General features: G+C 42.1%; 1 protein-coding gene across 2 annotated transcripts in view; it reads right to left on the minus strand.

Moving 5' to 3' along the window:
• Nucleotides 1-24,903, minus strand: part of GPD2 (glycerol-3-phosphate dehydrogenase 2) — a 300,869-nt gene that overhangs the window by 184,736 nt on the left and 91,230 nt on the right. For both annotated transcript variants that reach the window (XM_082261353.1, XM_082261354.1), the window contains exons 5-6: nt 11,024-11,121; nt 8,678-8,841 (exon numbers count right to left, since the gene is read on the minus strand). In XM_082261353.1, the coding sequence (XP_082117479.1) occupies nt 8,678-8,841; nt 11,024-11,121 (262 nt within the window). The remainder of the gene's footprint in view (nt 1-8,677; nt 8,842-11,023; nt 11,122-24,903) is intronic.

Here is a 24,903-nt window from a genome sequence, read left to right on the forward strand (position 1 = left end):
CTTTTATTTAAAGTTTTTTTTTTTTTTTTTTACGTTAGGTGGCCCTTTAAATTCCTATTTAAGTAGACCATGCCAGTTTGCTATGATTGCACCCAAACACACCAGATGAAGTGGTCAGGTACACGCATCTCATTTATATACCCCCGTCTCTGTTCCTTTCAGCAGTCAGAACACCAGCATCCACTTTCATAGCTGTCACATCTGTTTCAAAGCGAGCGATTTGAGCTGAACAATAACCAGCCGTCTTTCAACTTGTCAGGAATCTCGGGAGAGACATTTAGAGCCGCTATCTTTTTACTCTGTTTGTGCACCAAGATTTCAAATAAAATGGCTGCCCTTTTGTATTAAGCAGATTCTCAGTTTGCCAATGTGTTTCTTTTTTCCGTTCATAAAAATATTGTTCCAATTCTGTGACAGTTTGGCAGAGAACCTTATCAGGAATTCAGTGATACCATGTTGCTTTCCTTTTTTTTTTTTCCTCCATCACACCACAGAAAAAGCACCAAGCACTCAGACATTAACATTCACAAGTGCTGCGGGCTCATAAAAAGCCTCAGAATAGACAGTGCATGAAAAGAGAACTGTCTGTGCTGCTCAAAGCAAACCATTTCCCCATTTGTGTTTTCTTATCGGACGTAAAGGCATCAAAAAATGGTTTGGCTCCTAAAGGACCAGGAGACAGTTTCATAAAGGCTAGAGTGGTTGTAAAGGCCCTATTTTTTTTTAAAATAAACATGTTACACTTACCTGTTCTGTGCAACGGTATTGCACAGAACAGTCCTTTATCTCTTCTTCTGGGGTCCCCTGCCAGAGATCTCTGCTCCTCATCTCCTCTGAGAGCTCCCAAGCTGTGTGCTGTGGGGCACTTATGTGGGCGCATGTCCGTACCAGACAATGCGGCATCGGCCCTCCCTGCTCCCGGGATTTGACTGACAGCAGCAGGAGCCAATGGCTCCCGCTGCAGCCTCTGTGTTCTGTGAGAAAACAGAAAGCTGTTACAGCACTGGATTGAGAGAAAAGTCAGGCAAAATTTTTTTTTTGGGGGGGGGGGGTAGCAAGAAGTAAGAGTTTTTTTTTTTTAACAATGCATGGATTGTAATCAGGCAAAAATGTCTTGCCTTTGGAACCACTTTAATTCCACGTATTTTCTACACTTTAAACTGTACTATAGCTATGGCTTCTGTAATATAGCGATGGTTTGCTTCCTGTGTAGGTGTAAAAAAGATTATTACTTGCAAGACCTGGAAATAATATTAGCCTAGAAATGACCAGTAAGGAAAGCTGTGAAATCATTCATCTTAGAACCACTACTGTCTACAATCTCATAGGCACAATCTAATCTCATAGGCAACCTGGTTGGATTTTGACCTACCACAGAACACTTGAGTACTTGAGTACCAGTCTGTATATGCCCCTTTATTACCAGACCATTTCTCAGTGCTGTGATGGTTTGATTGACAATTACTCACTCATGCAAGGTATTTTGGTGGTATTTAAAAACCACAGGGCGACATACGATTTGGATATTCATTTACAGGTGAGTCTGATTCTTTTTTTTTATGGTCACCTATATTTAACCCTAAAGGGATGCCTCCCAATCAGAGATACTTACCTTAACATCAAACTTCCAACAAGCGATACCCCATTTGAGGTGTATAATGTCAGCTACTCATGAACCGGTTTCTGTATAAGCCAGCAGAAATTTCTAAAGTACTACTGGTATAAACATCCATAATATATATTATAAATTGGTTTAACCTGCTCCCCTATGTCCGCCCCGGGCAGGCCATTGGAGTTTGTCTGAGATAACAGTCTGCATATTGTCATACCTGAGGAAGCTACATGCGAAACGCGTTGACCAGTGAACAGACGAGAACCATCTAACTGCATTCTTTTGTGATATGTACCAATTTAATTTCTATATATGTATGACTACATGACAGTAGTTGTCTGGAAACATTGATCTCCAATGTGTGAGCTGAGCCTAAGTGGGGCCAGTCTCTATGTTTTATTGAGATGCTTTTAAAGAATATCTATGAAATTGTATTTTATGGAAAAGTATATATAGCTTATGTATGTCTCATGATGTGCCCTTAAAGTCCACATATGACAGTAGCTCCATGTGTGCATCTGTCCTTTCTAATTTAAAACATGTTTTTTTATTCTTTAGTATATAAAGTAAAATGTCCAGAAAAAAAAATTGTTTACCTTACTTTTCCGCTATAAAACATATTTTTATAAATTTAGGCCAAAATGTATTTCAATGGATGGGGTGCGGGCTCATACTCACAACACTTACAGGGAGGAGAGGGGTGTGTACATTCTATGGGGGTAGAGAGGTATGGTATTTACCCATTGTCACGATTGGCCACGCCCACGGCGACTAGCTAACCGAGACCTGGTTTCGTGACTGGGGAGTATAAGGGAATAAGGGAAATTCCTACTGAGTATTAAGACTGGCTGTGACACCTTCACAGCCCACACTGCCTTTGGTCACCACTAGAGGGAGACTCCACTCCAATGGAGGAATGCAAGGATGATGACTGGACCTCTAGTTGGTCCTCCTGGACATCCCCATGATCAACATCCGCTGGTGGGGAGGACTGTTTCTCCTCTGGGGCATCATAAGTCCCATCCTGTGACTCCATAGCAGAGGCTCGCTCCTCCTTGTCTCGGCCAGGGAGCATATCGTCTGCTCCTTCGTCTGGCCTCGGGTGGTCGGGATGCCTCTGGTCTCACACAGATTCAGCTGGTCATCTCGGCTTTGCTTTAGGTAGCTGATCACCATCTCAGCCATTTTGCCAAAATAAAAGATAGAAAAGAAAAACAAGAGGGGGTGGGGAGCAAATAGCCAAGTATGTCTTCAACAAAACAAAAATTATGCACTGAGTGAGCTTCTGTAGGTCAGTTGCTTCTAACAAGCTTCCAACCTTTAGGACATGGGTTAAACAAATAAACCATGCACTAATGTACTAAGCAGATCCCGCTCGTTGCCACCAATCTGTCACGATTGGCCAAGCCCACGGCGACTAGCTAACCGAGACGTGGTTTCGTGACTGGGGAGTATAAGGGAATAAGGGAAATTCCTACTGAGTAATAAGACTGGCTGTGACACCTTCATAGCCCGCACTGCCTTTGGTCACCCTTAGAAGGAGACTCCACTCCGATCAAGCTGGCTGACCACACACAGGCAGATACAAATCTTACATACAATCTGGTGCACTTTAAGGGTTGGGGAGCAGTCTAGCAATTATCACACACTACTAGGATTCCTCCAGCTATCCTACAAGCTAGAACCCCGGTGTTAATCACTCTTGCCACTGTCCACACACCACAAACGATAGCCTGCCACCACCCAACAGTTTATCCGCAGACTGGTCTGCTGGGCCACCACACACACACAGATCTCCGTCTAGTTTACAATCTGCATGAAATCTGCCAACACGCAATGCAATTGCATACAGATTGGCATGTAGCTTAGACCAAGCAATTAGGCACTAAAATGCAACAATCTCTCCAGAGATATGAGCCCTAGCTTAGTACATAGAAGTCACTTATTCATTTTATAATTTAATATCCCAAAAGTGGGCAGTGCATAAGAAATAAACACAAGAAAAAGGAGTTACAAAAAATACAAAAAGACACACAATTGGCAATTTACTATGAAAATAAAAAGGAATAAAAACAGAAATAAACTTTACCAAAGCTTATCCCTTGGTAGAAGCATACCGGAAACCGTGTGGGGACTCCCCAGTTTAGAACTGGCTTCATGGAAGAACAATGTCCATATCTCAGGTTCCCCAATTTATTGGAATATGAATGTGGGCTGGACTTTAGCCCTTGACCAATCAACCCCAGGGGGTTGTCCCCGTCTCAGCCCACAGGAGGTTTCATGTTCTGATATGACCAGAGTCGAATTGGCCCAGAACGGCACTGGCTGCTGAGTCAGGGATAGGAATTCTGACACCAGCGCATCGGTCTGATCGTGACAGTACCAAACACTGCCTGCCTGCCACAATCAGGCGCCATATAACGGTTTTGTGCATTTCTCTAGGATTCTACATGCACTACAAATACAGATTTACATGTACTTATAGCCCAACACATGAACCATCAGAAGGAATTATTTTCATCTCTCTGCCACTAATATTTTAACTTTTATGAGAGATAAAATACATTCCTTAGATCTGATGATACCAATCAAAGCTTGCAGACTGTTCGGAGCCTCTCATCGTCCCCTGCGGATCCTCGTAGCCAAGATGACTAGCAGTTTTCTTTGAGGCTCCAGGAAGGTAACAATTTTTGATTATTTGTGTGGGAGACTTTTATTGGCATCTAGGTGTCACCTCTATCCTAGAGACTGGTCCTGTCCTTTTCAAATGCTAATAAAAGGACATATACTTCTAGATTGTAAGCTCTAACGAGCAGGGCCCTCTAGTTCATCCTGTTTTGAATTGTCTTGTAACTGTATTGTCTTCCCTCACATTGTAAAGCACTGCGCAAACTGCTGGCGCTATATAAATCCTGTATAATAATAATAATGTGTATGACCGATTACTGAATACTACAATTATACTACTTCTACAGATCACTTCATATCTCGCTAAGGCACAACTACCCTACTCTTACATTTATGTTACACCCATATACAGGGAAGTTTGGAGCAGAGTACAGTGCATCCGGAGAGTATTCACAGCGTATAGGGGGTGTCATATTCAAACGTATACAGGCATAGGGGAAGCGTTGGCTCAGAAATAATTTGGTAAAGCTATGATCTGACTGCTATTGATCAAGGTTTAACTTCACTTATTAATTTGTAATAATATTATTAATAATATACTTTACTGGGGCAGCAGCCTGGCTCTTCTTTTTTATCTATCTCCGGCAGAATGTTCTGCTTCAGTGATCAGCGGCTGTTAAAAGAAGAGGAGGGCTCAGGCAGCATTTACATTTGTGATCACTATGATTGGCCATCACAGTAATCACAAGGCAGAGAGCCACTCTGATTAGATCTGTTCATTGTGCGCTTTCTAATAACCACAGGCATTCAACAGGTGCACTGGCAACTCGTGTATTTTTTGTAGCAGCGGCTTATAAGCGCTGTTCACCATGTTTTGTACAATATGGCAGTAGTAGTGTGGTTAAAAAATACACAACAGACACCCATCTAATGAATGATTACAGAACTTCAAAGCGGGAAAATTAGCTTTAGGTTTGCTGGTTAATTTTATTTTATGCCCAACATGGAAAGTCTGGGCCATTAATATCAGATTTCAGCTGCAGGTAAGTTCATTAAAGCAGAACTGAACCCAAGATTACTCACCTCTACTGCAATGGTCCGATATCCATGAGGTCTCTGGTGCCGGCCTTCACCCATATTTATTGGTTGGTGCTGGGTGACATCACTTCCCAGCATGTGCTGGAGTAATTCATCCTGGTACAATGGCATTGTGAAGGAAATGTAAACTGAGCTGTGCATACACAGCTCAGTGTACATTCTGCAGAGGATAGCAAACAGGCGTGTAAGTTTAGTTTATTGCAAAAAAGACATTGGGGTTTATTTACTAAAGCTAGAGAATGCTAAATCAGTCTCACTTCTGCAGAGAAACCAATCAGCTTCTAACCTCAGCTTGTTTCATTAAAGCAGAGTTCCGGCCACAAAATCGACATAGTCGATTTTGGGCCATCCGCTTGCTTTTGGTCACCTGTAAAATAAATGGATAGTTAAGATTTTTTTTTTTTTTGTTTACTCACCTTTCTTCCACTTCCTCCCTTGGCGGCCGCGGCCCGCGCTGTCACTTCCTCTTTGCATTGATTCCTGGGAGCTGAACGTCATCGCTCCCAGGAATCAATGCGCCGGCACCGGCCCCGCTCGTCACTTACGGTGCGTCGCCGCATTCCCTGCTAAACAACTTCTGGGCATGCCCAGAAGCTGTGGAGGAATGTGGCGCTGCACCGGAAGTGACGAGCGGGGCCGGTGCAGGCGCATTCTGGGAGAAGAGGACACGGAAGAGGACGCAGTAGAGGACGTGCTGGCTTCAGCTACCCACATCCGAGATGGCAGCGCTGGAGAAAAAATTTTAAAGGTAAGTATTTCTTCTTGCAGGTAAGTGAGAACCAGGACAGTTCAGAGGCTATCCATTGTGGAATTTACTAGCCCTGACTGTCCCGGGGGTAATTTTTATTGAAAAAATGTTTTCGTGGCCGGAACTCCGCTTTAAGCTTTGGCAATAAAACCTGGAAGCTGATTGGTTTCTCTGCAAAAGTGAGACTGATTTTGCACTCTCTAGCTTTGGTAAATAAACCCCTTTGCCTGCCTATTTATATATATATATATAATTTTTTTTTTTTTACGATTTAGTTCCGCTTTAGGTGTTGGAACATGTGGGTGGAAGAAGTTCCAGATTTCACTTGCAGCAACATCTGCAGGTGAAATCTGCAATAGCAAACTCATGGCCTCAACAAAAACTAGGAAATGCAGGAAAGGGAGCTGGGGAGGGGTTGCAAGTAAATGTTTTGGCAAATGTTTTGGTCTTCTAAAAAATAATTAGTTTAGCCCCTACAACCAGCTTACCATATTTAGCCTGCACAACCCCTTTAAAGTAGAACTTTAAAGTTAACAAGCTCTGCCAGGTAAACATGGCAATTTAAACCATTTTTTATCGTCTTTATGAAACTTTCATTTGACATCTCGCTTTTTGCGAACAGTATTCTTTTGGGTACAATAATCTTTGCATAGTTTTGCCCAGGAGAATGATTATAGCTTTTGTCTTCAATGATCTGTTCTTGATGTTCCTCATTTGTTAAAAATGTATTTCCTAATCTTCCTGGACCCTGTAGGCTTTGCCCAGAGTCATTGCTAGAATTCTAAATCATTGGATGGGAGTCTCACCAAGGTGTGATTCATAGGTTACATTTCGCAAAGGCAGATTATAAAGAAGGTGCTAAAATCTTTAACCTGCACATCGTGTTTGAAAGAAGCATTTACCTTATTTTTCAATTGCTTCCCAATAAGAAAATCAAATTCAATGCTGCGCTGCAGAACATGCCTGCTCTGTCAAAGCACAGGCCATCCATAGAAATACCAATCTGTCCAAAGACATGCTAACAAGGAAACCAGAATACAGCAGAATTGGCCATCGATTAAGAAAATAAAAAAAATCTTCCATCTCCATAAATTTAAAAAAATGTGACACTTGTTTGTAACATACACATACAATCACACACAAAAAAAGAAAATCAAGCATTCCAGAAAACAAAAAAAAAAATTATATATATATATATATATATATATATATATATATATATATATATATATATATATATATATATATATTGCAGCTTTGTGGATCGTAGATGCTGTGGTTTCAATAGTTTTCATTTTTCAGTCTAAGATCTTTTACAGTAAATACACAAAATATATGTTGACCTTGCCAGAAATGCAGCGAGGCTTATTGATTAAATCAATTCTGTGGCTTCGCTAGCAGTGTGGCAGGCAGTGCCCATGCAGTGGGAGCTCTTTTGGGATGAAATATAGATAAGTGCATATGCAAGATGAGACGCCCTTCAAACCGACTCAGTGTTTCAAATATGAATGTATGTGAGTGTATGCCCTCAGCCAGCACTGCTCTGGTCACACCCTCTGATGCGTTTCACCAAGCCCCAGTGGATAGAGTGAAATGCGTCACAGGGTGTGGCCAGAGCAGCGCTGGCTGAGGCCATACACAGTTACATTCATATTTAAAGCACTTGGTCGGTTTGAGGGTCGTCTCATCTTGCATATGCCTACACTTCTAAATTAGCGTGCGGATGCCTGTTTCCATATTCTGGACACCAGCAGGGATATCTGTCATCTTCCAGCTTTGAGTGACGCTTCAAGCTTAAACGTGACCATGATGAGATAAGTGTTGAGATTCCTTAAAGGTGATCCCCCATTATATTGCAGGCCAAGACGTTGTCTAGCTTACTATTGTAGATGCAAAGGTCATCTATAGTTAGCGTTGTATGGGTGGTCCCAACCTGTGGTGCTGTTTTGACAAAACTGCCATGTTGTGGAGCTTTGTGGATTGCTAATGAATTTTGTAATATTTGTATCCTATTTACAATTTTGTATAAGAATAAAAGTTTGGGCCCATCCTGAACCTCCAATATTGTGACCATACCTGTAGATCATAGTAGTCTTTTTGTGCTATACTGAGGTTCTAGGACGCCATCCTAATGGATGAGAGGGCAATAAATTGACATAAGAAAGGATTCTCTCATTATATGGTATTATAGTCAGTATGCTTGGCTCTTGTCAGTTCCTGCAAATTGAACTGAAATCTCAAACAGTGTTATCTTCCTTCCAAGCTATCATCTGTGAACTACGATTTCCTGGTCTTCCGTGTAATGGAGATGAATGAAGGAAGATGTCTTTGTTGTTCAGATATGGAGAACAGCCTAGTGACAACCATTGCTTCTCTATAGATACAGTTGAGTAAGTGAGCCACCCTAGGCCTATTATTAGCAGGATCACCAGGTGAAAAGAAGTGAAAAAGCCTAAAAAAATGTAAACTTTTGCTGCCACCACATATAAGGACAAGTCATTTGTAATACACTATATATTTTGTTTTTGGATCAGATAAGCATTAATCAGTTTAAAACATGTCATTATAAGAATGATAAATCAGATACATACCATCATAGTAGACAATGGCACCCACAAGTCTGTCTTTTTGAAGCATTGGAAACAATTCTAAGGCTTTGGATTTACTGAGAACATAACTGCTTTTTAGGCACTGGCTGCCAGCTACAAGATCATAGGCCTTGATGCCAACCCAGTAGTACGGTAACTGCCACCACCTGATTTAAAACAAAGAACAGTGACACATACATTGCATATTAGAACTTTATTAGTTAATCTTTTATCATTTAAAAGTAGCAAGCAATCGCAGTCATTTTTTTGTCTGCAGTACCTAAGATGAGGCTGGTTGGTTGTTATGGGCAGCAATTCCTGGTCATAACCAATATTCCATGGGCCCCAAATGGCCTTCCATATTAATGTGTTTTGAAGGGAGAACAATTTTTGTTGCCCATTTTAATTTTCTCACTACAGTACAAAAATTGCTTCACCACCAATCTTTATAATTATTTTCAAAGTATGGTAAGGGTAAAAACAGTGTTGTAAAAAAACAAAGGCTAATGAAGTCCACACGTTTGACTAAACAAGTCTTTAGCCTCTCATTATTATGGACCCAAATGAAGTGAAGATTTGCTATATTATGTAGACCACCTAGAAATGTTAATTGTGCAGTAACTAGAAAAATGTACCTTCTGTCTGGATTTCCTTCTAAAAAATAACAGTGCACTGCTTGGTATGCGAATGTGCCTAGGCACTCCTACAGTCTCATTGATGGTTATTTGCAGTATGAGATCTAAGGCACCGTTGTCTCTTAATGCTCTGCTAGTTTCAGGAGAGTTGGAGTGAGATTTGGTGATGTCACTACTATATGGCTCACTGCTTTCTGTGCTAGAGGTTCTGACATAAGAAAGCAAAGCCATGTCTCCACCACCAATATGGCCACCTCCACACAAAGACACAGTGCAGAACAAGGCACTGTAAGTCAGGGGAAAGATCAGCTGCAGGAAGACCATGGGCAATTCTAGTGACTATTCCTTTGTCCTCGTCTTGCTTTTTTCTGGGCATGAGTTAAAGTGTTCAGTTCCTCTTTACCAAGTCCAGAGATGGAGCCTCTTAAGATTGGAAAGCAGAGAAGGCTGCAGTCCCTGCTGCAGCTCCCCAGCAATCTTTACTATGTGGACGCTTGCACTGCAGGGTTTGTTTTTAGAATCGTTTACTGAAGCACATGGGAGTTTAGGTGCAGCATGTAGGGGAAGTGGGGGCACAGAATCAGAACATTTTGAATATATGTGTTGCAAAGGACAAGTGCAAGTACACCTACTTCAAAGTTGGCTGTACACGGTTTGTATTTCAGACGATTCCTCAGAATAGTCCTTTGAGAATGTCATATTTGAAAAAAACGGTCAGGGCAGGGCCACACAAGTGACGTCATCAGGATCTGGATAAGTCCTTTGTGTTGGTATATTTAATGCTATATCTGCTTTTTTTTCTGTGTAAGTGCAGTTTCTAGTTTTTAATATGGTATCTGGTTCACACTATGTGGTGCATCGGTCTCCTTTTATGTTTTTTTTTGAGTGGCAAGTGCAAGGGAGTTGGCATCAGAGGAAGTCCTGTCAACCGGGCCTTGGGGATCCTCTCTACCCCAAAATGTGAGAACAATCTGACATCTTTGAGTGGCTTTGCATTTTATCTACTATCAAATTGTGTGTCCTACAGTATGCAAGGGAGCTTCCATCCATTGCAAGTTATGACTTATTAATTTTAGGAGGGGTCATGGGGAACTCTGGAAAGCCTCCATACATTCATTTTTGGTGATGGTTTATCACACTGGTGGAGGATGCACTGATTCATTTATTTTCTCAGTGAGGAATGGGATCACCACATGGACTCTGATTTACGAGTGGACATTTTTTAACTTTTCTAAGTTTTGCAATTTTTTTATGTTAAAAAGCTGCTTTGGTTTTTCAATAATCTTTGCACCATAATTACTTTGTTTAGTGCAGCACAGTATTTTAAGTGATTCCTCTGAATTAGCTATAATTCTAACCCAGGGTGGCCCTGTCAGCTCGAGATTACTCAATCAATCTTTGTTGAAAGGGCTGGGATGAAAATGTTTGACCCAACAGTGACTACATTTAACAACCTGCAGGCACTGTTTGGTTATTCTGACAACACCCACTACTGGCTGTCATAATACAATAGCCCAGCAGGGGAATTCATCCTTCCACACCATTTGGATGAATGAAAGAAATCTATTAGTGTATGATCAGCTTAAGGGTTTTTACCCACAGTGATGTGGGTGCGCTCGGATCGGGTTATGGATTCACCAGCACACACTCCAAACTAAACATTTTTCTATAGACTTTCCCTTTAAATACAAATTTGAAATCCTCAATTACTTACTTGTATACAGGCAGCATAATAGGCAGAGGGGCAGATAAATGAGGAGCAATCTCCAGCAGGTTGGCACGTTCATGAAGAGCTTCTTTTACAAGTTTGTACTGAAAAACAGAGAAAATTCAGTTACATTATCAATAAATAAAATCATAGCTTTACTCTAAAAAAGATAACATTTCCAGACCGTAAATAGACATAGATCTGATTCTAGGGATAAATCCAATAGGGATACTGCAACCATCTTGCTGCTCTCAATAAAAATGGTCTGGGAAATCCCGCCAATTATCTGGAAGCAAAACAACCAAGCAACGAGTGCACTGATAGTGTGTTAATAACTTTAGTCCAATACAAAGTAAAGATAAAATGCACTCACAAAAGGAAAGTGTCAGACTTGCTCATCTGTGGCCCAGAGTTGTTCCCGTTATCCAGTCCAGAGGGACCCACTTTGCAGCTTTGCACACTACATTAGCGGGTTTAACAGAGCCGATCCTACCATCCTGGACAGCTTTCGGCTCCAACCCCTGATGCTGGCCACGACTGAGGGGTCCCTCTGGACTGGATAACGGGGAAACAATTCTGGGCCACAGATGAGCAAGTCTGACTCTTTCCTTTTGTGAATGCATTTTATCTTTTTGTATTGGAATAATGTTATTACTACACTATTGATGTACATTTTGTCTTCGTGATTTGCTTCCAGATAACTTTATTCTAGCTGAATTAAAAAACCAATCAGAATTAAACTCACCAGTTACATACAAGAGGTGGTATAAAAATGTTAGTTGTTTTCTTGATTACTGACCCTTGATGAAGTCACATTGATGAAACATGTAGGGGCAGCGCTTAGTCATGCAGGCAGATACCCGCTTATCAGACACTAACATAGTCAGCAGCAGAATTACCTTTCTTTTTCATTAATAGAAAAATGTCAGACAGGAAACAGTCCCAAAACAAGGTCTCTACACAACATGATGTGACATAGAGGAGCACGTAGTGCAACATTGGTCAGGTATACACATAATATGGTTCTAGGGGTATTGCAGTATGTCTATAAACAGGTAGCACATACGTTACAAAGCAAACAAAGTGGAACATAGTATATTGTGAAACAGGCCTTTATTTACATGGGTACAAGGTCCAAAAACAATATCTCTAGAGGGTTTTTAAAGTGTGTAGGGGCCAGGGGGTGAAGATCTCTAAATGCTCCTTTAACACCCGGTCTCATAATGAGTTATCCTAAATAACAGAAGAAATAAAGTAAAGATTGGAAAGGTTAAGGCGGTGTAGAGAAAAGGTGTAGAGGGAAGAACAGCAGCATTACCTTTATTGGATATTCTGCTGTTCTCCATATTGGTATCACGTGAGTGCATGTTTTTTTATGATTTTATTAAATTGATGTGACCTGAAAAGCCTGAAGCGCTGCTAAAAGAAAGAGGACGATTTCCTCCCAGTCCTCGGGTGTAAGGGGTGCTGACAACCAAATAACTCATCCAGTAGCGACAGTGTTGCTGCATTCGGGGCAACTGATCTCCCAACCGGATCAAAGTGCAGTGTTAAGTGGTCTCAGCCAGCTCTGATCCGCTAACCATGCCCCCCAGATCCATTTCACCCTGTCCACCAAGGAAATTGATAATAAATTGTTATTTTTTCTGATATTTATTTTTAATAGCTTTATACAATAAGGGGAGACTAAGGAGAACTCCAAAAGGGGTGTACAATGGGAGTAAGTATTGAACTCAAACGTTCTTTACCTTTTCATTATACAAAGGTAATATAAAGGGTGAGGGCATTTCCATTTGAAGTAGAAGGAGGGATCTTTGGAAAGTTTTTAAAAGAAAAAAAAATTGTATGACTTGTTCACTTTGGACTTATATTTTTGAGGAACGTCTTAACCTTTTTAACACAACCAGGAACCCTTAAAATCACTTTCTGGTCTCGGGGAACCCCTACTAATATTTACTATAGCTACAGCTCATGCTACATTAGCGTGAGGATCAGTGGAAAAAAAGCTCCTTATATTGGTGAAGGGAAGCATCCCTCATACAGATAGCTAAAAAAGTTCATTGGTGTCATTGGTTACTTATCTGAAAGGTAAAAATTGCTCAATGCTCAAGTAACCTCTAGAAACCTCTGGAGGAAGTCTGGTTGAGAAAGGCTGTGCTAATGTGTCAATAAAGCAGTATATTTAACTTTTAAAAACATTCACTGGTGGGAAGTCCGTCACTCATTTAAAACACATGCACTTGGAAGGCTTTCCTACAGTTAATGTTTGGTGAATGTCAGATTCACTGCTTTATAAATGTGCCCCATAGGGCAGGGATCCTCAAACTACGGCCCTCCAGCTGTTGCAGAACTACACATCCCATGAGGCATTGTAAAACCATGACATTTACAGACATGACTAGGCATGATGGGAATTGTAGTTCCTGAACAACTGGAGGGCCATAGTTTGAAGACCCCTGCCATAGGGTATGGTATATGTGTTGGTCTGTTAGAGAAGCAGTAAACATCATTTGTTTAAATTGTTTTAATTTTTCCTTACTTGATTTTCTTTAAGAGCCGGTTCACATAGGGGCGACCCGACTTGCTGGGGCGACCTGTGAAGTCGCGGTGCACAGTGCGCACCGCGACCTCGGAGGGACATGCACGGACTTCATATCATTGAAGTCAATGCAGGTCGCTCCAGGTCGCCCCAAAGTAGTACAGGACCCTTTTTCTAAGTCGGAGCGACTTGTGTCGCTCCTATTAGAACGGGTCCTGTGCTAATCTATGGCAGGCGACCCACGGCGACTTGTCAGGCGACCAGGTCACCTGACAAGTCGCCCCAGTGTGAACCGGCTCTAAAGGATAAGTTCACCTTTTGTAACATGCTACAGCCATATTCAGGGTGAAACATGTAACAAATCCACCGACCTCAGCACCCCTCCCCCCCGGCTCCCCGTTGTAACAGGAGGTGGAGGATCTACTACCCGGCTCTCTGTCACAATCTGCAAAGAACGTGGCCATGTGGGGCCCTGCCAGCGTAGCCACGTCATTCATTGACAGAGTTCCGTGAATAGAAAACGACAAGGTCCAGCAGCCTTTGCGGCTGTCAGCTTGTAGTTCTCAATGAACTACCACGGTGCTGTTGAGCTCTGTGGTAGTTCATTTATGCTTCCAGTTAGTGTGTAGCTGCTTGGCCATACGATGTACAGCCAGGCAGCTTACACAGAGTCTGCAAAAGCCCTGCATTGCACCCACCATCTGCTGGTTGTGGGTGCATTGCTTTCTAGGCTCCCAAAAAAAAAAAAAAATAAATAAATAAATAAATAAATGCACATTTTTTTACCTGCAAAAAGGTGTGCACTTAATATTTTTTTTAAAAAAGGTGAACTTATCCTTTAATGAAGCAGATGAGGCATATTTAAATAGGGTTGTATTGAGATTATAGGGGACCAAAGCACAAAAATCTGAGAACCTCAATTTATTTCATGACTATCCCAGTTCTGTAAAATCTGAATCAGATTGTATTATCTTGCCCATCAGCAAGGCTTGGAATAAAAAAAAAAAAAAATACCATCCCTGTTAAATTGATTCATAAAACACACAGCCTTTGGCGGACTTGTAGATGCAGTAAATGAACCAATGAATGCCATCAGGGGACAATAAGCCTGTCAGCCTACTTGTCAATAATACAATTAGCTACAATTTAATAAAGATTTAAGACTCTGAGGGGCTTGTTCAATTTGTTACAGAGTCTTTCTGCCATGGAGAAATAATTTCCTTTTTTTTTTTTTTTTTTTTTAACAGAGCGTATTAAATGAAACACAGAGCTTTATACCACTGAAATTTAAAGGGACACCAAAAGGCCTTATGTTTTTGTTTTTAAACAGTAACATGGTGATCTAATATGAGTGTTAAAAATAGAATGCAAGATAAAAATTATTCTGTAGGGATACTGGTGTGCAAACCTAAAACACACACAGATCATTTTAAAATAAGTAACAACTCCAAGTGTCAAATACAATTACAACCCCAATTCCAAAAGAAGTTGGAACTTCTGTTTAAAATAGACATAAAAAAGGAATGCAATGATTTGAAATTGTCATTAACACTTATTTCATTCACAATAGGAAATAGAAAACATATCAAATGTTTAAACTGAAAAATTGTACGATTTTAAGAAAAAATAAGTTAATTCTGAAATTGATGGCAGCAACCGGTCTCAAAAAAGTTGGGACAGGGCAACAAAAAGCTGGCAAAGTAAGTGGTACTAACAAGGAAGAGCTGGAAGAATATTTTGCAACTAATTTGTTCAACCACTTGCCGACCGCCGCAAGTACATATACTGCGGCGGTCAGCCCCTCACAGGCAAAGTGACGTATGGGTACGGACCCCCCCGCATGTGCCCGGCGGACCTGATGTCCACCGGTCACTCGCGATCGCCCGTTAGAGCGGGAGAAAGGCAGGTGGCTAATGTGAACAAGCCGCCTGTAATTCTCCCCTGTGTATGAATAGTGATCATACGGTTCTACTATGTAGGACCGTTGATCACTGTTCCTACACCTCAAGCCACAGCCAATCACAGTTAGAAACACGCCCCTAGGGACACACTTAACCCCTCCCTCTGCAAAAACGTTAACCCCTTCACTGCCAGTGTCATTTTACAGTAACAGTGCATATGTATAGCACTGATTACTGTAGTAATGTCACTGGTAACCCCAAAAGTGTCAAAAATGTCAGTCAAGGGTCCGATCTGTCGCCGCAATGTCTCAGTACCGCAAAAAACAAAATTGCAGATCGCCGCCATTACGCGTTAAAAAAAAAAAACAAACAAAAATGACAAAAATCTTTCCCTTAGATAGTAAACGCAATAACTTTTACGCAAACCAATCAAAATACGCTTTTTGCAATTTTTTTTACCAAAAATATGTAGCATAAAACAAATTGGTCTAAAATGTTAAAAAATTTAGATTTTTACATTTTTTGGGGGGGATTTCATATAAAAAAAATGTGAAAAATATTGTTATTTTTGCAAAATTGACACACTTTTTTTTTTGTTTATAGCGCATGATCAAAAAATCACATAGGTGATCAAATACCACCAAAAGAAAGCTCTGTTTGTGGGAAAAAAAGGACGTCAAATTCGTATAGGTACAGCGTCGAACGACCGCGCAATTGCCCGTTAAAGTCAAGCAGTGCCGAATCGCAAAATAGGCCCTGGTCAGGAAGGGGATAAAATCTTCCGGGGCTTAAGTGGTTAATGGGCAACAGGTCAGTAACATGATTGGGTATTATAAGGGCATCTTAGAAAGTCAGAGTGTCTCTGAAGTAAAGAAGGGCAGAGATTTACTAATCTGTGAAAGCTGCATTTAAAATTGTCGTACAATTTAAGAACTGTTCAAAAATGTTTTCTATTTTTCATTGTTAATAAAATATGAGTTTATGAGATTTGCAAATCATTGCATTTTGTTTTCATGTAGATTTTACACATTGACCCAACCTTTTTTGGAATTCAGGTTTTATTAAGAAAACCATTATTCTGGAGACGACCTCACAAAGAGGAGTGCTAACCTATAACCTGAGCCTTCTGGGTGATAATTTCTCTTAAACACACAACCAAATAATTTTGAAACCAATTCTATGGGGCTCAAACTGTAAAACTATGCATAAAACAAAACCAGTCTGCATTCAATCATCCCAAATAACTTAACGACCACCCACCGCAGTATACTCTGCGGCAGGCAGCTGCTCCTGGGCAAAGCGACGTTATACTATGTCGCTCGCTCAGGAGACTCTAGGGGGCGAGAGCGTGTGACCGACCGCTCCGATGGCCGCTGTAACTCGTGATCTTCCCGCAGCTGAGGGAGAAAGACAGACGGTTGATGTAAACACAGCCGTCTGTCATTCTCCCTGAACTGATCACAGAGTCTATGTGATCCTGCTATATAGGATCGAATGTCTCTGTGATTACTTCACAAGCCATGCCCCCTGACAGCTAGAATCACACCCCTAGATCACCAGTACAGTTAACCCCTTCCCTGCCAGTGTCATTTTTACAGTAACAGTGCATATTTTTAGCACTGATTACTGTAGTAATGTCACTGGTACCCCCAAAAGTGTCAAAAATGTCAGTTAGGGGTCTGATCTGTCCACCGCAATGACGCAGTCCCACAAAAAAAAAAAAAATATCGCAGATCGCCACCATTACTAGTAAAAAAAAAAAATAATGACATAAATCTTTCCCGTAGTTAGTAAACGCAATAACTTTTGCGCAAACCAATCAAAATACGCTTATTGCAGAAAACAAATTGGCCTAAAATGTTAAAAAATTTAGATTTTTACATTTTGGGTTTTTTTTTTGAGAATTTCATATAAAAAGATGTGATACATATTGTTATTTTTTCAAAATTGTCGCTCTTTTTTTGTTTATAGCGCAAAATATAAAAAAAAAAAAATCGCACAGGTGATCAAATACCACCAAAAGAAAGCTCTGTTTGTGGAAAAAAAAGGACGTTAATTTAGTTTAGGTACATGACCGCGCAATTACAAGGTACATTTGGGTTGCATGACCGCGCAATTGTCCGTTAAAGTCACGCAGTGCCGAATTGCAAAATATGGCCTGGTCTTTGAGCAGCCAAATCCTCCGGTCTGAAAATGGTTAATCTGAGGATGATATTATTTTCTAATGAATACAAGCAGGGCTTTCAGAGTGCTTTTGAATGGGAGTACAGCCTCTTGGCAACCACACCTTAATCTACTCTTTTTTATATCAATTTTCTCATGGTTAGCCATCATGCTGCAGCCTTTTGGCAGTCATACTGGACATCATCACTCACAGTAGCTCTCCGCAACAGTAGTTAAAAAGATCCTGTAAGGACAGAAATATTGGAGCTGCCATTGTTGATCTGCTTCTGAAGGTTCATTTTTAAAGTGGTTGTAAAGCCTAAACGTTTTTTTACCCTAATGCATTCGTTGCATTATCCTCTTAGACTCAGTGTTAATTTCGTCGACTAAAACCGACTAAAACGTTTTCGTCGACTAAATTAACACAATTTTAGTCTACTAAAATACGACTAAAACAATTCAGATGACTAAAATACGACTAAAACTAAAATGGCATTTTAGTCATAAGACTATAACTAAAACTAAATAAAAAATTGACATCATCAAAATGAACACTCCTCTGCTGGCCATTTCTATATCGGTAACACAATTCCATCTAGATCATGTAATAATAGCGCATTAAAGTTTAAACATGTATTGCACCACCGCATAAGTAAGGAGCATTGCTAAGCTGCTGAAAACTAAACAATTAAGAAAAAGGCTTTTCTAATATTTTTCCCTAATATTTAATGCTAGTAATATATTCAGGTAATATGTGCAATGACATTACAGCCAATGGAGTTTACAGTTTTTTGGGGTTTTTTTATTTTAAAGTTGCACTTGGGTTTGTCAAAAAGCAATATTTCTGTTTGTTTATGAAACTTGGTTTTATTTGTAAAGATGTTATATATCTCAATGGCTAAGCCCCGGTTCACACTTGTGCGAGTACGGGGTTCGCATGTAATGTCGGAGCGCACTGCTCCTTCATTACATGCGATCGGCTGTGCGCTGCGAGTTTAGCCATACACTTTGTATGGCTAAATTCGCAACGCACCCGCAGCAAACACGCACAGGGACCCTTTTTGGCAGCCGCATCAGGATCGGATCGCACAGTGGTTCACACTTGTGCGATCCGGTCCTGTGCGAACTGTAAGATCGCACTGCGATATGCGATCAAACTGGGGGTGTCGTTAAGATTACATTGACACCCCCAGCGTATCGCATATGGCAGTGTGAACTGCCGGGGGTGCGTGTGCGATGCGGGAACAGGCTGCGGATTCGCAGCCTTCCCGCATCGCATAAGTGTGAACCGGACCTAAGGCCCCGTTCACACAGGGGCGATCCGACTTGGGGGGGCGACCTCCGAGGTCGCGGCGCGCTGCTCGCACCGCGACCTCGGAGGTCGCCCCCCCAAGTCGGATCGCCCCTGTGTGAACGGGGCCTTAGGTCCGGTTCACACTTATGCGATGCGGGAAGGCTGCGAATCCGCAGCCTGTTCCCGCATCGCACACGCGGCCGGCATGGACTCCGGACCCTTTTTCTAAGTCGGAGCGACTTGTGTCGCTCCTATTAGAACGGGTCCGCAGCTTCCCTATGGAAGGCGACCTACGGCGACCTGTGAGTCGACCAGTTTGCCTCACAGGTCGCCTTAGTGTGAACGGGGACTAAATCTGTGTCTGTAGTGCATGTTCAAACCTTATAAAAATATATTATTAGATTTTTACTCCAGGAGTATACAATTAATTTGGAAATGCTAGAGAAATGTTTAAATAATGCATTACAATTTACCTAAACCTATTCGATTTGTAGTTGACTAAAATGTATGAGATTTTATTCGACTAAAATGTATTGGAGATTTTAGTCGACTAAAATATGACTAAAACTAAAACAATTCAGATGACTAAAATACGACTAAAACTAAAATCGCATTTCAGTCAAAAGACTGAAATACGATTAAAACTAAAATGGCATTTTAGTCAAAAGACTATAACTAAAACTAAATCGAAATTTGCTGCCAAAATTAACACTGCTTAGACTAAACCTATTTCTGACACATGTTGTTTACAAGTCAAAATCAGTATTTTTAACTAGAAAATAATTACTTAGAACCCCCAAACATTATAAATATACTTTTAGCAAAGACTCCGGAGAATAAAATGACGGTCGTTGCAATATTTTTTGTCTTGAGGTATTTGCACAGAAGTCTTTCAAACGCAATTTTTTTTTTTTTTTTTTTGGGGGGGGGGGACTTTCACTGCATTTACAAAAACTAAACAGTAAGTTAGCCCAATTTCTTTTGAATATTGTGAAAGATGATGTCACATACCCAACATGTTACGGTTTAAAATTGCGCACTCTCGTGGAATGGCGACAAACTATGGTACTTAAAAATCTCCACAGGCGACGCTTTAAAAATTTTTAACGGTTACCAGTTTAGAGTTACAGAGTAGAGAGTAGGTCTTTAGAATTATTGCTCTCGCTCTAGCGATCGCAGCGATACCTCACGTGTGATTTGAACACTATTTTCAATTGCGGGCGCTGCTTACGTATACGTTTTCCTTCGTGCACAAGCTCATGGCGACGGCAGTGCTTTAAAAAATTTTATTTTTTTTTGCTATTTATTTTATTAAATGTTTTATTTTTAGCTAAAAAAAAAAAAAAACTGATTACTTTTATTGCTGTCAACATCCCTTGTGACAGTAATAGGCAGTGACAGATACTCTTTATGGAGGGATCGGAGATCTAAAAGACTCTCGATCCCTCCACTGCACTTCAAAGTATTCAAAGTCCAGAAATCGGCATTTTTGAATACCAACAGTTTTTTCAATTCGGTGCCATTACCTGCCGAGTTAACCAGAAGTGACGTCACGAAGCCACTCCCGGGTAACTACATCAGAGACCCGATCAAAGTCAAATCCAGCTTTGTTCGGAATTCCAACCAGCTGGAAGACGTGCTGACTAGTCGCTCAGGTCTCCTGGTGGGACGGGAGACCCAGGCAGAGCCACAGAAGGAGGCGGGAGGGCGTCCCCTCCCGCTCGCAGGGATAACGGCCAGCGGCTCCCAAGCGGCATAGGCTTTTATCTTCTGAAAGCCGACCGCCGGCTCTAAAGAACGGTACCAGGTTGATGATTGTACCATCCCGGTACAACAACTTCTCTGAGCCGACGTACAGGTACGTCGATGGGTGGAAAGTGGTTAAGGTAAAAAATATTTAGGCTAGACATTAGCATCCCCCTCACCCCCCCCCCTCATTTTACTTACCTGAGCCCTCATTCGATCCAGAGCTGTGCACATCTGCAGCTCTTCTCTCCCCTCACTTCTGGGTCTCGCTGGTTTTGCTGGGGCACTGGGAGCCACTGGCCAGTCAATCAAAGCCTGTAAAGAGGGAGCGAGGAGCGGAGCCAAGTCTGTTGTCTGTGTCAATGGATGCAAATTCGGGCTTGGGAGTGAGCACGCATGAGTGCCCCCATGGAAAGCGGCTTCCCTTGGGGGCACTGGACAGAGAGGAGGGGTCGGGAGTGGCGGCGGGGGACCCGAGAAGAGGAGGTTTGCGACTGCTTCCATTGCACAGAGCAGGTAAGCATAGACATGTTTGTTATTTTTTTTTTTTTCCTTTACAATCGCTTCAAGTGCCATCATCCTTATCCTTGCTATGCAACATGGTGCGTTAAAGACTTGGAACAGGCCTGTGCACACTAGCGTTTCCAATTATAAAAAAATTGCATAGCAATTAGTCCAGCAAACCTGCATGTACATTCATTCTGTGCACACTGGGCAAAAATGAATGTTCTTCAGGCTATTTTCTCTTCTGAGCAAATGTTCTTTAATCATGGGCAGGAGTAAAATATTTCATAATGGCCAATTGATGGCAAAACAAGAGATACCATGTAACAAAGCTACAGAACACTAGAGGGAGTTACAAAATAAATGTAACCATTGGTTACATTTCATTTCTAATTTTCTCTATCATTCTCTAGAATTGTTACATTTTATCTCTTGTTTCAAACACTTATGTATTTCCTATGTTCCTCAGCTCCAACTAGTGACCATAATGTGGTATTTTACTACTGCCCATAATAAAAGAACATTTGTTCGCTTGTCTACGAGCAGATAAAATAGCCTAAAGAACAGTACATATGCAGATTTGATGCACAAATGGCTATGCACATTTTTTTCTTTTTATACATAGACCCCCCCCGACCCCCCCCCCCTTGGTGTCCAGACACTTCGCAGCTGCATGCTTGTTCCAGATCAGAATCTCGCTACATAATGAACCCAGTATCCGAATGGAAGCCCCAACACATAGAGAAACAAGTAGAGAGCCAAATTAAAGTCAGGGAAATTTTGGTTTTAAAATTTCCAATTGATAGCGTAACAAATTTGTTTGTTACATTCATTTGTTACACCATAAATAAAACAGACTCCAATGCTTCTTCAACTTTTAACTTGGTGCTCAACTAGTTTCTCTGTATGGTCACACTTCAGGTTCTACTGCTTTCTTCTTGCATCTATAGTAACCTTAAAGCGTATTTCCAATTTGCAGTTAAATTTGAGGAAACCCCACCATGTGTGCGTTATGTGTTCCCATCCACAAAGCATACTTTTTTTTTTTCTTTTTTTTTTTTAGATTTTTTACCTTTTAGATGTTTCTCAGGAGAAAGTGTCATGGTGGACTGCAAGACATTTTAAATAATAGAAGAATGAGTCTGTCTCAAGTCTGTCCTCAATACAATATAATGAAAGAAGGCCAGACTCTACACTTAACCCTTTGTAAGGACAGACAGTGTTCATGTCTAGTCAGGGCCGGTGCTCCCACTAGGCGAACTAGGCAGCCGCCTAGGGCGCACTGCTGCTTAGGGGGCACAGCCACGGCCACTGGTTTCCCTACTAACCTGGCAGCCACCCTAGGGTGACCAGACGTCCACAGTGCACTGTGAACTGGAGCAGGGGGGCGCCATAGTTCCCGCTTGGGCTGCCTCCAGAGGGGAAGGGGGGGAAGATGGGGATTAGAGCGCCGCCTGATTACAAAAAGCCAAGTTCTTCTGCTTACCCGGCGGGGAGGCTGTCATATGAAGTCCCGCCTCCTGGACCGGCTCCTACCTATGATAGACAGAACACTGGTGACTTCTATCATAGGAGCCGGTCCAGGAGGCGGGACTTCGTACCCCGCCGGGTAAGCAGAACTCTGCTTTTTGTAATCATGCGGCACTCTAATCCCCTCTGCATTGGATGGGGGCACTGGTCACTCTGCATTGGATGGGGGCACTGGTCTCTCTGCATTAATGGGGGCACTGGTCACTCTGCATTAATGGGAGCACTGGTCACGCTGCATTAATGGGGACACTGGTCACTCTGCATTAATGGGGACACTGGTCACTCTGCATTAATGGGGACACTGGTCACTCTGCATTAATGGGGACACTGGTCACTCTGCATTGGATGGGGACACTGGTCACTCTGCATTGGATGGGGGCACTGGTCACTCTGCATTGGATGGGGGCACTGGTCACTCTGCATTGGATGGGGGCACTGGTCACTCTGCATTGGATGGGGGCACTGGTCACTCTGCATTGGATGGGGGCACTGGTCACTCTGCATTGGATGGGGGCACTGGTCACTCTGCATTGGATGGGGGCACTGGTCACTCTGCATTAATGGGGGCACTTGTCACTCTGCATTAATGGGGGCACTGGTCACTCTGCATTGGATGGGGGCACTGGTCACTCTGCATTGGATGGGGGCACTGGTCACTCTGCATTGGATGGGGGCACTGGTCACTCTGCATTGGATGGGGGCACTGGTCACTCTGCATTGGATGGGGGCACTGGTCACTCTGCATTGGATGGGGGCACTGGTCGCTCTGCATTGGATGGGGGCACTGGTCGCTCTGCATTGGATGGGGGCACTGATCGCTCTGCATTGGATGGGGGCACTGATCGCTCTGCATTGGATGGGGGCACTGGTCACTCTGCATTGGATGGGGGCACTGGTCACTCTGCATTGGATGGGGGCACTGGTCACTCTGCATTGGATGGGGGCACTGGTCACTCTGCATTGGATGGGGGCACTGGTCACTCTGCATTGGATGGGGGCACTGGTCACTCTGCATTAATGGGGGCACTGGTCACTCTGCATTAATGGGGGCACTGGTCACTCTGCATTGGATGGGGGCACTGGTCACTCTGCATTGGATGGGGGCACTGGTCACTCTGCATTAATGGGGGCACTTGTCACTCTGCATTAATGGGGGCACTGGTCACTCTGCATTGGATGGGGACACTGGTCACTCTGCATTGGATGGGGACACTGGTCACTCTGCATTGGATGGGGACACTGGTCACTCTGCATTAATGGGGTACTGGTCACTCTGCATTAATGGGGGCACTGCGAGTGGTGCAAGTATAGGGGGGAGTATGGGGAATGCATGGAGTGTGCTGAGAGAATAGGGACATTTTGAAGTTTTTTTTTTTTTTTTATTTATGGGGGGGGGGGGGGGGGAGGGCAAGTAGCTGGTCTTGCCTAGGGCGCAGAATAGTCTAGCACCGGCCCTGTGTCTAGTTATAACTGACAAGGAAGATCTGCCTGGAAAAATGTGATTATTGTACCTAGTTTATCGACGAACACAGTGCTCCATAAATCATAAATACAGTAAACCCCCCTCCATTGCGGGGGCTACGTTCCGGACCCAGCCGCGAAAAGTGAAAATCCGCGAAATAGAAAAACCCTATTAAAATGCATTGTAGGCATGTTTTTTTTACTGTCACTGTACGTGTAAAAGCATTTTAAGGTCTTTAAACACACTTTTAAAACAATAGAAACTCATTTAAACACATAAAAGATACTGAGAGACATAGCAAGAGCTATGGAAAACACAAAAATATTTAATTTCTAATGATTTATATAGTAAAATAACATTACAAAAAAAACGCAATATACCGGGACTGCAAAAACTGAACCGCAATGAAGCGGGGGTTTACTGTAATGGGTTATATTGCCTCCTCCAGGAGTAGGACTAGGCAGAACAAAAAACACCTGGAAACGCCCATGGGCCATCCTCAGCTTGTATATAACCCACCTCTCTGCTCTAGGTAATTAATTTAGTAGCAAGCAGTATTAGAAGTATCAGAACTCAATACAGGGGTGGGTGCTGTGTCCGTCGATTAACTCAGAGAAATTAATTTACGGTAAGTACAAAAATACCATTTTCTCTTTCGTTCATCGACAGACACAGCGCTCCATAAATCATAACTAGTGGGACGTCCAAAAGCAGTGCCAAAAGGAAAATGAGGGGTGGGGAAAATAA

This window comes from Pelophylax lessonae (genome assembly GCF_965119305.1).
Source record: "Pelophylax lessonae genome assembly, chromosome: 6".
NCBI classification, from domain to species: Eukaryota; Metazoa; Chordata; class Amphibia; order Anura; family Ranidae; genus Pelophylax; species Pelophylax lessonae.